Below are 11,589 nucleotides of genomic sequence, written 5' to 3' on the forward strand. Positions count from 1 at the left end.
CCTACAACATGTGATGCTGGCACCCTTTAGCACGCAGGTCCATGAAAGTAAAGAGCAGCAGGGATAACAGGAAGGGAACGATGCCCTTTGGGCAGCACGCAAAAGTGTGCTCGCATGGGTACCAAGGAGAGAGGGGAAGCACCGAACTGGGTGCTACATGCTCCTAGCAAGGTCCCAACCCAACACACTACGGGGATCAGTAGCCCACGGGCTGTGCAAAGATGGGGGGCGGGGGGGCTGAAGTCTTTTTGAAGAAGGGGCAGTGGCAACGGGAGTCTGCAGAAAGTCTCTCCCTTCGGGGGCTGCTGCAGCCATGTGAAGGATTCACGGACAGCCACCTGGGAGAACTAAAAAAAAGGATTGCAGCCGTTTATGGTTTGCTTGCACTCATGTTGAACATGCATGGGCTCTGAGTTTGCATGGCTGGTTTTGCCTGCACCTGAGATGTTTAGTCCCAAACTTTTGATATTCCTCAATGACTCTTTGTGGATATGGGAACCCCCCTGTGCAAAACACAGGGGAGCATCCTCCAGCATGGGTCTCACCATGGTGGCAAGAAGAGGCAACTTGGGGGAGACCTAGTCTGACACTCCCCTTGTGTCTCGTGTCATGAGCAGGCACCGCCACCAACACACCAGCTCGTCTGCGCCTGGAGAGTGGCCCCAGCCGCTGCGCGGGGCGCGTGGAGGTGCTCCACCACCATCAGTGGGGGACGGTGTGCGACAATGGCTGGAGCCTGGCCGAGGCAGCAGTGGTCTGCCGGCAGCTGGGCTGCGGGACAGCTGTCTCAGCTCCAGGCTCGGCTCACTTCGGGCAAGGGTCTGGCCGCATCTGGCTGGATAACGTGAACTGCACGGGGGGAGAAGCTGACCTCTCTGAATGCCAGGCCAGGCCATGGGGATCCAACAGCTGTGACCACCGGGAAGATGCTGGCGTGGTGTGCTCAGGTGATCCACGTTAGTTGCGATAAGTACCGTGCGGGTTGGGGTGCAGGATCAGCTCAATTGCGTCCCAGGTAGCCAGGGATGGGTGCCTTTACCCCAGCCTAGTTTAAAAAAATAAAATTAAATCAAGAGAAGGGTATGAATGCCACAGTGGGTGATGCTCTTCCCTGTGTCGGTGCAGGCTGTGAGACCCCAGCGTGCTGTTAGGATGATTTGGTGTAGGAAGAGCAACCCCTTCTCCTACCTCTTCCCTTTCTGAGAGCTCTAGCTACACAAATTCATTGGGCAATGCCTCCTACCAACTCTCATAGTCATTGTTGACGCCAGGACCCTCCCATAGTCACTGTTGATCCCAGGACCACCCCATGCTCGCTACTGACCCCAGGACCCTCCCATAGTCACTGTTGACCCTAGAACCCTTTGTCAGGCTCCAAGCCCCAAGCTCTGGAGCTGCAACCCCTCTTTACCCACCCCAGTGAGAAGCAAATCCCAAGCCAGCCCTGTCGGTGTAGCACCTTTCCCAGGCAGCCGGAGGCTGCATGCGCGGAAGGATGCTCTGATTTTCCCACCGCTTATCATGTTGCAAAGCTCAGTTGGAGCCATGGGCGATGGTCAGGCATGAACGTGCTCCTTCCTCCCTTCACAGACATGGACACTTCGGGGCAGCACCCACTGCGGCTGGCAAACGGCTCAAACAGCTGCCTGGGGAGAGTCGAGGTCTTTCATGACCATAAGTGGGGGACCGTATGCGACGACACCTGGGACCTCCACGACGCCACTGTTGTGTGCAGGCAGCTGGGCTGCGGGATGGCACTGTCAGCACCAGGCTCAGCTCATTTTGGGCCAGGGTCAGATCCCATCTGGCAGGACGGCGTTCACTGCACAGGGACCGAGTCTGCCCTCACCGAGTGTGAGCTGAGCAACTGGGGAGAGCACAACTGCGGCCACAGTGAGGATGCTGGCGTGGTGTGCTCAGGTAACACCAGGCTGCAGGGACCGGGGTGGGTGAGCCAGGATGGTTGGTGTCCATCCAAGGAGGGGCTTGACAGGTGCTGGAGCTGCTGTTCTACCCCAGGGCTGTGCCAGGCTCTCTTCTCTCTGCTCACTCTTCCCCATCCCCAGCATCAGAGCAGAAGTCAGCTTTCACCCAGCCACTTGGCTTGGAGTTGAGCAAAAACACCACCCTGCCTTAGACAGGAGTTGATACTGATTTAGTCTAGACTATGTCCTTCTAGCTCATCAATGACAGCATCCTGTGATGGGCAAAGCCTTGCTTAAAAAAAAATAATCCAGGCGCACCTTTCCTAGACACAGGAGTCCAGTGCCATCGGGGAGGTGGGTGTGGGTCTCCCATGAGCCCCATCTCACAGATACGAGCTCTGCGGCGGACGTTGCTTATTAAGGCATCTCGTACAAGGGGATGGAGGAAGGCAATCCATGCCTCATAGCGGGTCACGGGTGCTGGTGGCTTGCCTTCAGCAGGGCACCAGAAAAAAATGCCCAGGAGCAAGTCAGAAGCTGTCATCACCATATGGGGCCGGAGGGGTCGTCTCACCCCCTTGCGCTCTTCCTTGCAGGCACAAACCCCTTGCAGGTGCGGGTGAAAGATGGTCCCAGTCCCTGCGCGGGGCAGGTGGAGGTGCTGTACAACACCACCTGGCACGGGGTGTGTGGCAGCAGCTGGAGCTTGCTGGAAGCCGGAGTGGTCTGCAGGCAGCTGGGCTGTGGGCCAGCCCAGTCAGCACCTGTGGGATTCCAGCTCAGGCAGGGGAACAGCCCTGCCTTGCTGGAGGGCCTGAGCTGCCGGGGGACCGAGTCATTGCTCCTGGAGTGCCAGCAGAGAGAGATGGGTCCAGGGCCGTGCAGGCAGGGCTGGGCAGCCGGCGTGGTGTGCGCAGAGCAGAAAGGTGAGTGCTGGGATCCCCCGTCATTTGCTCTGTCTGCATCAGGGCCAACCCGGTGCAGACACATGGTGGGGTAAAGGCTCCTATCTCCAGCCCAGTCTTGGCCTCCTCTCAGGCAGGCAGAAGCGTTGCCATAAACCTTTTTGTCAGGAGACGTTAGGTGGGTGGGGTAGAAGCACCTGAAGGCCATGGCTGTAAGGCAACGGAGTGGGACCAACTGGGTGAAGGCATCTCAGTGGGCATGGAGATCCAAGCATCCTTGGTGGGCATGCTCTGTTTGCCTTAGCCCAATGGGGAGGTGTCCATGCAGCCACCTTCACAAAGCAGAGGGTGAGCTGTCACTCCTGCTGATGAGGGTCAGCCCCAGCACCCAGGAGGGCAGTGAGGGAGGATGTTGCAAGTCCCCAGAAACATGCAGCAGAAGGGAAGGGCGAGAGGGGCAGAGAGGGGCAGGCCATCCAACCAAATCCCTCTGAGCTTCACTCTTCCCGCAGACCTTACACATTCCTGCTCGGTGCTGGCAGGCCTGCTCAGCACAGGGGCAATGCTCTGCGGGACCCTGTTGGTCCTGTACCTATGGATGAGGTGTGGAAGACGGGCTGGACGCTCCCCAGGTAAGAGCAGGACCACAGCACGTCGTGCACCTGGCTTGCTTGTGGAGCTGGCTGCACTCCTGGCTGGCATGGATGCACCCCAACCTGGGGCTGGGGATTACACCCTCCACGCATCATCCTGCTCCTTCATTTTGCAGACAAGCCACTTATAAAGAAGACAGAGGACACTGGGATATCATCCGAGGCTTAGGCAGCCACGCTCCTGGTGTCGAAGGCAAGGTTCCCTCAGGACCCCAGAAGACCCCGTTCTATGGAGCCAGAAGAGCAGAGCAGTGGCTGCGATGGTCAGCAGAGAGGACCCCCTCTGGCAGAGCAGAGACCCCCGCCCTGTGTAAGAGACCCCCGCCCTGTGTATCCCAGAGCGCCCAGCTCACTGCGCTGAGCCTCTGTGGGTCCCAGTTCCTCCATGCAGCACCATGAAGTCCCTCAGTCTCCAAGCAAGGTCTTCTCAGAATAACCCCTTTCTGGTCCTCTGGGTAGGCTCCAGCATTCTAATCCCATCTGCACAGACTCTTCTTATTCCCAGCCCTATAACTGCTATAATCCCTATTCCCAGCCCTATAGCCCCCTATAATCCCTATAAACACCTGCAGAGTCACCTGCAGTGGCACCCAGTGCCATCACCCTCACCGCGTTCCCAACAGGATCATACTTTTTCCCCTCATCTCCCACGGAAGTGAGGATTACTTCCTGATCCAGGAGCAAGCGAGCAGGGTGCTCTCCTGCACTGTACACAACCACCTTTGCAAAATGAAGAGTGCACTTAAAAGCCCGTCCAGAATGGGGTGAGAAGTCCCTCACCCATTGTATTTATTCAATCCACTTTTGAATACCGGTAAAAACCCTGAAACCCAAAAGAACGAGAATGCATTATACAGATTCAGGGATATGGAGTGACTTGGTGAGGTGGAAGTGGTGGAAGATTAGGCTCCTTGGATTGTAGATGATCAGGTCAGATACAGGAGACTCAAGATTGCTAACACTGGGTGAAGTATTGTCCTGGCCACCAACAAGGAAGGGTCATGTTCCTAATGGAGCAACCCATGGAGTCAGGTCTGAGCCCCAAACCATCCACCACTTTGGTAAAGCCAGGAGGGGCCGTGGTCAGAGGAACATCCCAGTGCCATGGGGAGGGGATGAAGGGACCACACGCTTGACCAGGTTGTGATGAAGGTGCACCTTGTGAGCCAAGCTGATGTCCGCACAAGGGCATGGAAAGGAAGAGTCGGTGAAAGAGGCAGCAGGGAGAATACGCACGTAATGGAAGTCACAGCATGTATTTCAATGCCCTTCAGGTCTAGCCTCCCACCTCTCCTTCCCTCCCAGCCAGTGGCTGGCAGCTGTGACCAGTTTGTGTCTTGCTCCTTGTCCTAAGCCCCAGCCATAGAGCTCCCCTGACCGGCTGTCTCCTGTCAACGCATGGCCGCAAGGTCATCTTCTACTCCTCCGAGGACATCCATCACTCCTGGGACTTCAGGGTTGCTCATCCTCCTGCTAGTACCCGAGCCTTCTCATCTTCCTGCTGGCTGCCCCAGCAGACCTGGTCCTCCAGCCTTGCCTGTCCCAAAGTTTACATCAAAGGCCCAGGGCTCCTTCTAGCTCTGGATAGTGTCTGGATAGAGTGTCTGGATAGAACAGGGGAAAACAGGAGCTTGGACCCAGTTTTGTGCAATAAAGCTTGTGCACCGTTTGGAGAAGGTCTTTGTAATAAAGCTGGGATGAGTTGGGGCTCTTCAGGGCTCCAACATACAGGACCAGCACCTGCTAGATCCAAGCTCAGGCCATGGGCTACTCTGCAGAGATGCTCTGCTGGGACTGCAGTATCTCAAGAAGGGGTTTTTTCAGACTTCCCAGGGGGACACAACACCCACATTCAAAAGGAGCAGAAGGGACATAGGACCATGACTCACTTCCAGAGCAGCTGTTTGTCCAAACTGTGAAAAGAGCTCCAGCACAAACGCCCTTGCCCAGAGCTGCATCGGCCACGTCAGGCTACGATAGTTCACAGTGTTTCTGTGCTGGTCGGTGTCGGGAATCTCGTTGCTGCTGGCCTGTTTGTTTGCAAAGAAGGGGAACAAAGTCCTTGGACTCACTAAGCCTCGGTACAAATGAATACAGTCACCTTTCCCGACTGCTCAACTTTTTATAAGATGAGTTTTGACTCGCTTCCTCCTAATTTTCGCCCACTCATTCTTGTACCTTTGTTTAGTACACCTCTTTTTTCCTTTGGTCTTCAGCCCTAGCTCTGCACACGTCTGAGGTTTGGGTTTCTCCTGTTTGATCTTCCTACAGGCAGCAATCTACTCTCCACTCTACTACCCCTCTCAGGTTTTGCCAGGCTGAACAGGTTAAACTCAGCATGAGACCTTCCTGGCCATGCTGTCCTCTTTCCATTACATGCTCCAGTTTTGCTTCTTATTTTTGCACAGACATGGGCAGAACCATCCACCCTGTTTCTGGCAGGGGTCACATCCTTGCCCAATGCAAGCCCTGTCTTCAGTGCACCACCAGCACAGCACCCACCTCCATCTGAACCCTCCCATTTGGAGCAACGAGTGATGTTAATTTGACAACCCTTTTGCAAAACTCATTTTTTCCAGCGGCACGCTGCTCTGGCTTCAGGCCCTTTCTTTGCACAACTTCAGCATGCCACCACGAAGGGATGGGAGGACAGCAAACTCTTCCATCCTCTCGGCATCTCGGGACATGCTTGGGGCAGCGATTTGCAAGGGACATGCCTGGAGCATCAGCTGCATCACAGCAATTGGGAAGCAAACTGCTAATCCAAAAGGGACCTTTGGGGTCTTGCAAGTGCAGCCACAGTAGGGTAAGAAAATGGCAGTTCCCCTTGTTTTCCAAATCCAACTGAGCCGTTCAAAGCATCACAAGGTTGGTTCAAGACCCCTTTCTCATCATGGAAGGTGTCCAGGCTCACCTGATGACAAACAGCTACAGTGCAGGTGCTGGTTCCAGCCTCCACAATAAAGCCATTTCCAGCCTTTAGTAACCTATTTTCTTGCAGTGGATGGTCCCTCACGCCCCACAACCCAACCAGACACTTTCTAATGAAGCTAACGTAGCTATATTTCCCCAGTTCTGTACATAAAGGCTTGATTTAGTTTGTCAAAAGTAGATATCTTGTACCAGGATGCGTCAGGGCAGCCAAGGTGCCCGCAGGGGCTGGCGCATACGAGACAGGACCCAAGTGTTGAGAGGGTTTTGTTTGCTCCATGTGTTCCTGGAACAGCTCGCCGTTTCGCAAGCTGATGACAGGACTGGCCGCTGCATGGGGCAGCGGGTCACCTCCTGGCAGAGCTTCACAGGAGGTGAAGCTCCCGGGGAGAGCAAGGCAGAGGAAGAGGAGGGCTCGCTGCAGAAATCCCAGTTTGCCCTCCCAGTTGGCCAGTGGGACACGGGGCTCAGCTGGCATCTCTCACAACGACAGTCCACTCCAGCCTCCAGCCCGTGGCCAGGCTGTGAACATGGGAATGCTGGGCGGTCTCCGTAGCTTGTCCTGCCGCCCCGGGGGCAGAAACCAACCCCCCTGCAGTGGGACCAAGAGCGCGGGGACCCTCCTCCTGATGGCGTGCCTTTGGGGTGAGTGGTGTTCGCCTTCGCTGCTGAGCATAGGGAGCCCATCGGCCACATCTGCTCCTCCAGCCTGCTCAGCTAGCACTTCATGGAGCACAGCAGAGGCTGGTCGTGGGTCCTGGGTTTCTCTTGGTGGTCTGTGGCAGGGGGAAATGGCTGGTGATGGTTTTGGAGACAGGTGAAAGATTTTTTACGCAAAGTCGGGAGCTCAGCTTTCTCTGCTGCACTCCAAGAGCCATGCATTGCAGGTCTACTTCGGCACACATGGTTTTGCCCCATAATCAAAGGCTTGTGCCCCATAATTAAAGGCTTGTGGGCATGACAAGAGTGGAGGGAAGCATGCCCGATCCTGAAGCTGTCTCTCAGCTTGCCAGGCCTCCTTCCCTGCCTTAATCTTGCCTTATCTCAGGCTGTGCATGGCAAACTCAGGGTATTGCAGCACGCAGGGGGCTTGGCCACACCCAACAGCACTGTGCATTAAGAGGGCGGCTCCCCGTACGATGCGGGGGTGAGCAAGTAGGGACCCACATTGCCAGGACAAGGCTGGGTGGCTGATGGCTGTGCAGCACAAGGAACCAAATATTTATTGGGCTAATGGGGCAGACAGGCAAGAAGACAGGCAAGAGACACGACCCTTGTGCTCAGGCAGAGCTGTAAGGAAGCCGCAGACCCTACAGGTCCCTTATCTGCAGCCATGGTTTGCTCTCAGACATTGGTGAAAGGATGGGGAAGAGCTCTGCTGCAAGAGTAATATCATGCCAATGGTTCAAAGGCAGCTTTACTTTGGAAATGGCTAAGAAAGGGCTCAGGGCTTTGCCCAAGCTGCCCCAGCTCAGAGCAGAAGCTAGTTATTTGATTTGAGCAACCTTCTTAGTGCTGCTTCCCATTACAAAGGGCATGAGCAGAAACACTCATCTGCTGATCAGACTTGGAGTGAGCAAAACTAGGAACATGCTTTCCCTGCTGGTAGGGATTTCGTTTTGATTTCCAGGATGATTAGTTGCTAAGGCCAGTTTGTACCACTGCCTCTTGGAACTAAAATTTTGCTTTAACTCATTTGGGTTTTCTCCTTCTTTGGTGATCTATTCACGAACAGTACAATCTTCCCATTTTTTTTTTTAAATCCTGCTCCTGGAAATTTCAGTACAGCGTGTGCCTCTTCAACAGTCAGTATCTCCAGTCAGTATCTCCTGGCTGGCTGGAGTCACCTGTGCTGGGACTTGTCCACCCAACCACAGTCAATGCGCACGTGACCAGGTAGTGCTTGCAAGAAACATGCCAAGAAATCTGTAAGCTCTGCTAAGTCTCAGCTGCGGGGCTGATTTATTGCTTATCACAGGGTAGCCTCATCGCTCCTAGTATAAAATAAGGAAGGAGAGCAAAAGGCGCATGGGGAAAGGATGAAACAGAAAAGCCAGCCATCATCAGGACTGTGCTCTAGCCTGGGGACAGGAGAGCTTGCAAACTGGAGATAGAGTGCCCACAATGCATGTGGTTCAGCCTCCTCATAGAAGTGAATTTTGAGGGGTGGCTTTGCAAAGGGGCTTTATTGCAAAGATGCTTTATCACAAAGATGCTTTATTGCAAAGACTCTTTCCCGCTCCCCGCTGTGCAGTCCGAATGAAAGAAGTGAGCTAGGCACGCCTGCATGCAGCGTGCCACAGCTGTCCAGATACTGTTCATATTTTAATGACTCAGGGATTTGATTTTTAACCTGTTCTGTCCTCTTTCTGGCCCCTGTGACTTCCCAAGTGCTACGTCTGGCCCCTCGCTTGCTGATGGTCAGACCCGCGCACAGATCAGTGCCTGAGCACTTGGGAAATCATTATCCACGGTCAAAAAGCTTATTTACACAACGCAATCATATCCCTCTTGAACTTCTTTTTCTGCTGACCCAATTGAGCTCTCCACGTGACTAACAGCCAGTTACGGCTCCTTTCTGCACGGTCTCCCTTCGGTTAGCGCTCTTGCAAAAGCGTGCCTATGGCACCAGCAGCAATCTCACGCTGTGGGTCTTGCACATTGCCAAGACCCTTAGTTCAAGCACTTTTCCACTTGTCCCTGCAAGCTTACCACTCAGCTGGACCCCAAGGCATTACCTACCCTTGATGGTGAAGCTACGTCTTTGCTGCTGGCTGCTTGTACGAAAACATGCATAAGCTCAAATACCCACTTTTTTCTGCCTATTACATGAGCTCCTATTAAAGGGCTCCTGGGGTGTGAGATCCCCACTGAGGTTAAGAGGGTTACATTCAGGCGTTTAGATGCAGAGATGGGGCTCAGTTGCCTACAAAGAGATGCGCAGGGCTGTCTGAGATGCCCAGGGCAGGCGTGGGATGGTCAGCGCCTCCTCTGAAACCCTTTTTGGGGAGCAGGAGCCATCGCAAACATGCAAGCAGCTGAGCCTCATTCACCCCCAGGATTTCACCTCCCCTCCTCTTGCCCCTCCTGGCTTTGCAGGCGCAGCTGCTGAGAGCCCAGGGGGGCTCCTTCGCCTCGTGGGCCCCGACCGCTGCGCTGGGCGTGTCGAGGTGCTCCACAACGGGACATGGGGGACAGTGTGCCACGATCGCTGGGGTTCCCCTGAGGGCCAGGTTGTGTGCCGGCAGCTGGGCTGCGGGACACTGCTGTCAGTGGCACCAGGAGCTCGGTATGGAGAAGGGATGGGACAGATCTGGTTGGACGAGGTCAACTGCACCGGGGAGGAAAGGGACCTCTTCGAATGCCAAGCCAGGCCATGGGGGGAACACAACTGTCACCACGTGGAGGATGCCAGCGTTGAGTGCTCAGGTAGCCCAGGATGGCAGCGATCCAGCTGTGCACCACCTCCACCCCTGCATCCCTTCCTGCTGTACCGGCAGTGATGCACAACCGTTCTCTAACTGTTCCCCTTGGGCACCTGTAGACTCTAGCATCACCACCCTGGGCACCCTCCAGCTGCTCAATGGCTCCAACCGCTGCGCCGGGAGGGTGGAGGTGCTCCACAACCACATGTGGGGGACGGTTTGCGACGATGGCTGGGACCTGGCGGATGCAGCAGTGGTATGCCGGCAGCTGGGCTGTGGCAAGGCGCTGCTGGCCACCAGCGGGGCTCACTTTGGGAGGGGCCACGATCCCATCTGGTTGGACGAGGTGAACTGCACCGGCACCGAGGACACCCTCTTCGACTGCCAGGCCAGTGTGTGGGGGGACAACAACTGCTTCCACGGGGAGGATGCTGGAGTGATATGTTCAGGTAACTCACCTCGAGGTGCAAGAGGGGTCAACATCAGACTTTCAGGGTTTCCTAAGGGATCATGGGATGGCTCCCGCATCCTCCCCAAGGGCGTTGGTCTGCGGCATTCCCTTTGCAGTGCTGGGGAGCACCTGCAACACACAGGCAGGCAAGTTGCCCTGCAAACCCTTTGCCCACCTCCTTCTGCCATGAATCCAGTGTGAAGCTGCAGGAACAGCAAAGGGCCATTCATTCGCAGTCGCATGCATGAATTACTGAGGACCTACCCCAGAGCCTGGTTTGCCTTGGGGGCAACTATGTTGTACCATGCAAAGCTTTCTGCAGGCATAACTCACCATCCCCAGTTCCTGCCCATCCAGCCAGGCCAGGTCTGTCTTGCCCATTGCCCACGATGCAGGGCTTTGGATGGAGTTTTTGAGGCATGTGTAGCTCAGCTCTTTTATTTGGGCTGTGCAGCAGGGAGCAGGAAAGTGCCTTTGCAATAAAGTGCCTTTGCAGTAACGTCCTGCACCTGGGTCAGGGCAACCCCCAGTATCAATACAGTCTGGGGGATGAAGGGATTGAGAGCAGCCCCATGGAGAAGGACTTGGTGGATGAAAAACTGGACGTGAGCCAACAATGTGCACTCGCAGCCCAGAAAGCCAACTGTATCCTGGGCTGCATCAAAAGAAGCCTGGCCAGCAGGTCGAGGGAGGTGATTCTGCCCCTCTACTCCTCTCTGGTGAGATCCCACCTGGAGTACTGTGTCCAGCTCTGGAGTCATCAGCACAGTAAAGACGTGGACCTGTTGGAATGGGTCCAGAGGAGGGCCACAAAAACGCTCAGAGGGCTGGAGCATCTCTCCTATGAGGACAGGCAGAGAGTGGTGGGGTTGTTCAGCCTGGAGAAGAGAAGGCTCTGGGGAGACCTCATTGTGGTCTTTCAATACTTAAAGGGGGCTTATAAGAAAGATGGGGACAGACTTTTTAGTAGGGCCTGTAGTGATAGGAAAAGGGGTAATGGTTTTAAACTAAAAGAGGGGAGATTCAGACTAGCTATAAGGAAGAATTTTTTTACAGTGAAGGTGGGGTGGTGAAACACTGCAACAGGTTGCCCAGACAGGTGGTAGATGCCCCACCCCTGGAAACATTCAAGGTCAGGCTGGAGGGGGCTCTGAGCAACCTGTTCTAGTTGGAGATGTCCCTACTCATTGCAGGGGGGTTGGACTAGATGATCTTTAAAGGTTCCTTCCAACCCAAACTATTCTATGATTCTATGATAAGGTGACTTTGCAATAAGGTGTCTTTTCAATAAGGTGACTT

At 54.9% G+C, this 11,589-nt stretch overlaps 2 protein-coding genes across 2 annotated transcripts in view; one reads left to right on the top strand and one right to left on the bottom strand.

The window, feature by feature from the left end:
* The window catches only part of LOC142421219 (scavenger receptor cysteine-rich type 1 protein M160-like), a 35,680-nt gene extending 25,189 nt beyond the window's left edge, over window positions 1–10,491 (top strand). Inside the window, exons 14-28 of the mRNA XM_075525779.1 lie at window positions 618–947; window positions 1,591–1,920; window positions 2,522–2,851; window positions 2,999–3,008; window positions 3,343–3,462; window positions 3,600–3,746; window positions 4,107–4,247; window positions 4,838–5,072; window positions 6,710–6,859; window positions 6,971–7,059; window positions 8,221–8,310; window positions 8,669–8,682; window positions 9,016–9,194; window positions 9,429–9,870; window positions 9,959–10,491. Of these exons, the coding sequence (XP_075381894.1) occupies window positions 618–947; window positions 1,591–1,920; window positions 2,522–2,851; window positions 2,999–3,008; window positions 3,343–3,462; window positions 3,600–3,746; window positions 4,107–4,247; window positions 4,838–5,072; window positions 6,710–6,859; window positions 6,971–7,059; window positions 8,221–8,310; window positions 8,669–8,682; window positions 9,016–9,194; window positions 9,429–9,870; window positions 9,959–10,491 (3,140 nt within the window). The remainder of the gene's footprint in view (window positions 1–617; window positions 948–1,590; window positions 1,921–2,521; window positions 2,852–2,998; window positions 3,009–3,342; window positions 3,463–3,599; window positions 3,747–4,106; window positions 4,248–4,837; window positions 5,073–6,709; window positions 6,860–6,970; window positions 7,060–8,220; window positions 8,311–8,668; window positions 8,683–9,015; window positions 9,195–9,428; window positions 9,871–9,958) is intronic.
* LOC142421184 (uncharacterized) overlaps window positions 1–11,589 on the bottom strand; it is a 118,188-nt gene that overhangs the window by 45,968 nt on the left and 60,631 nt on the right. The gene's annotated exons all lie outside the window — the stretch shown is intronic.

This window comes from Mycteria americana, chromosome 27 (genome assembly GCF_035582795.1).
Source record: "Mycteria americana isolate JAX WOST 10 ecotype Jacksonville Zoo and Gardens chromosome 27, USCA_MyAme_1.0, whole genome shotgun sequence".
Taxonomy (NCBI): Eukaryota; Metazoa; Chordata; class Aves; order Ciconiiformes; family Ciconiidae; genus Mycteria; species Mycteria americana.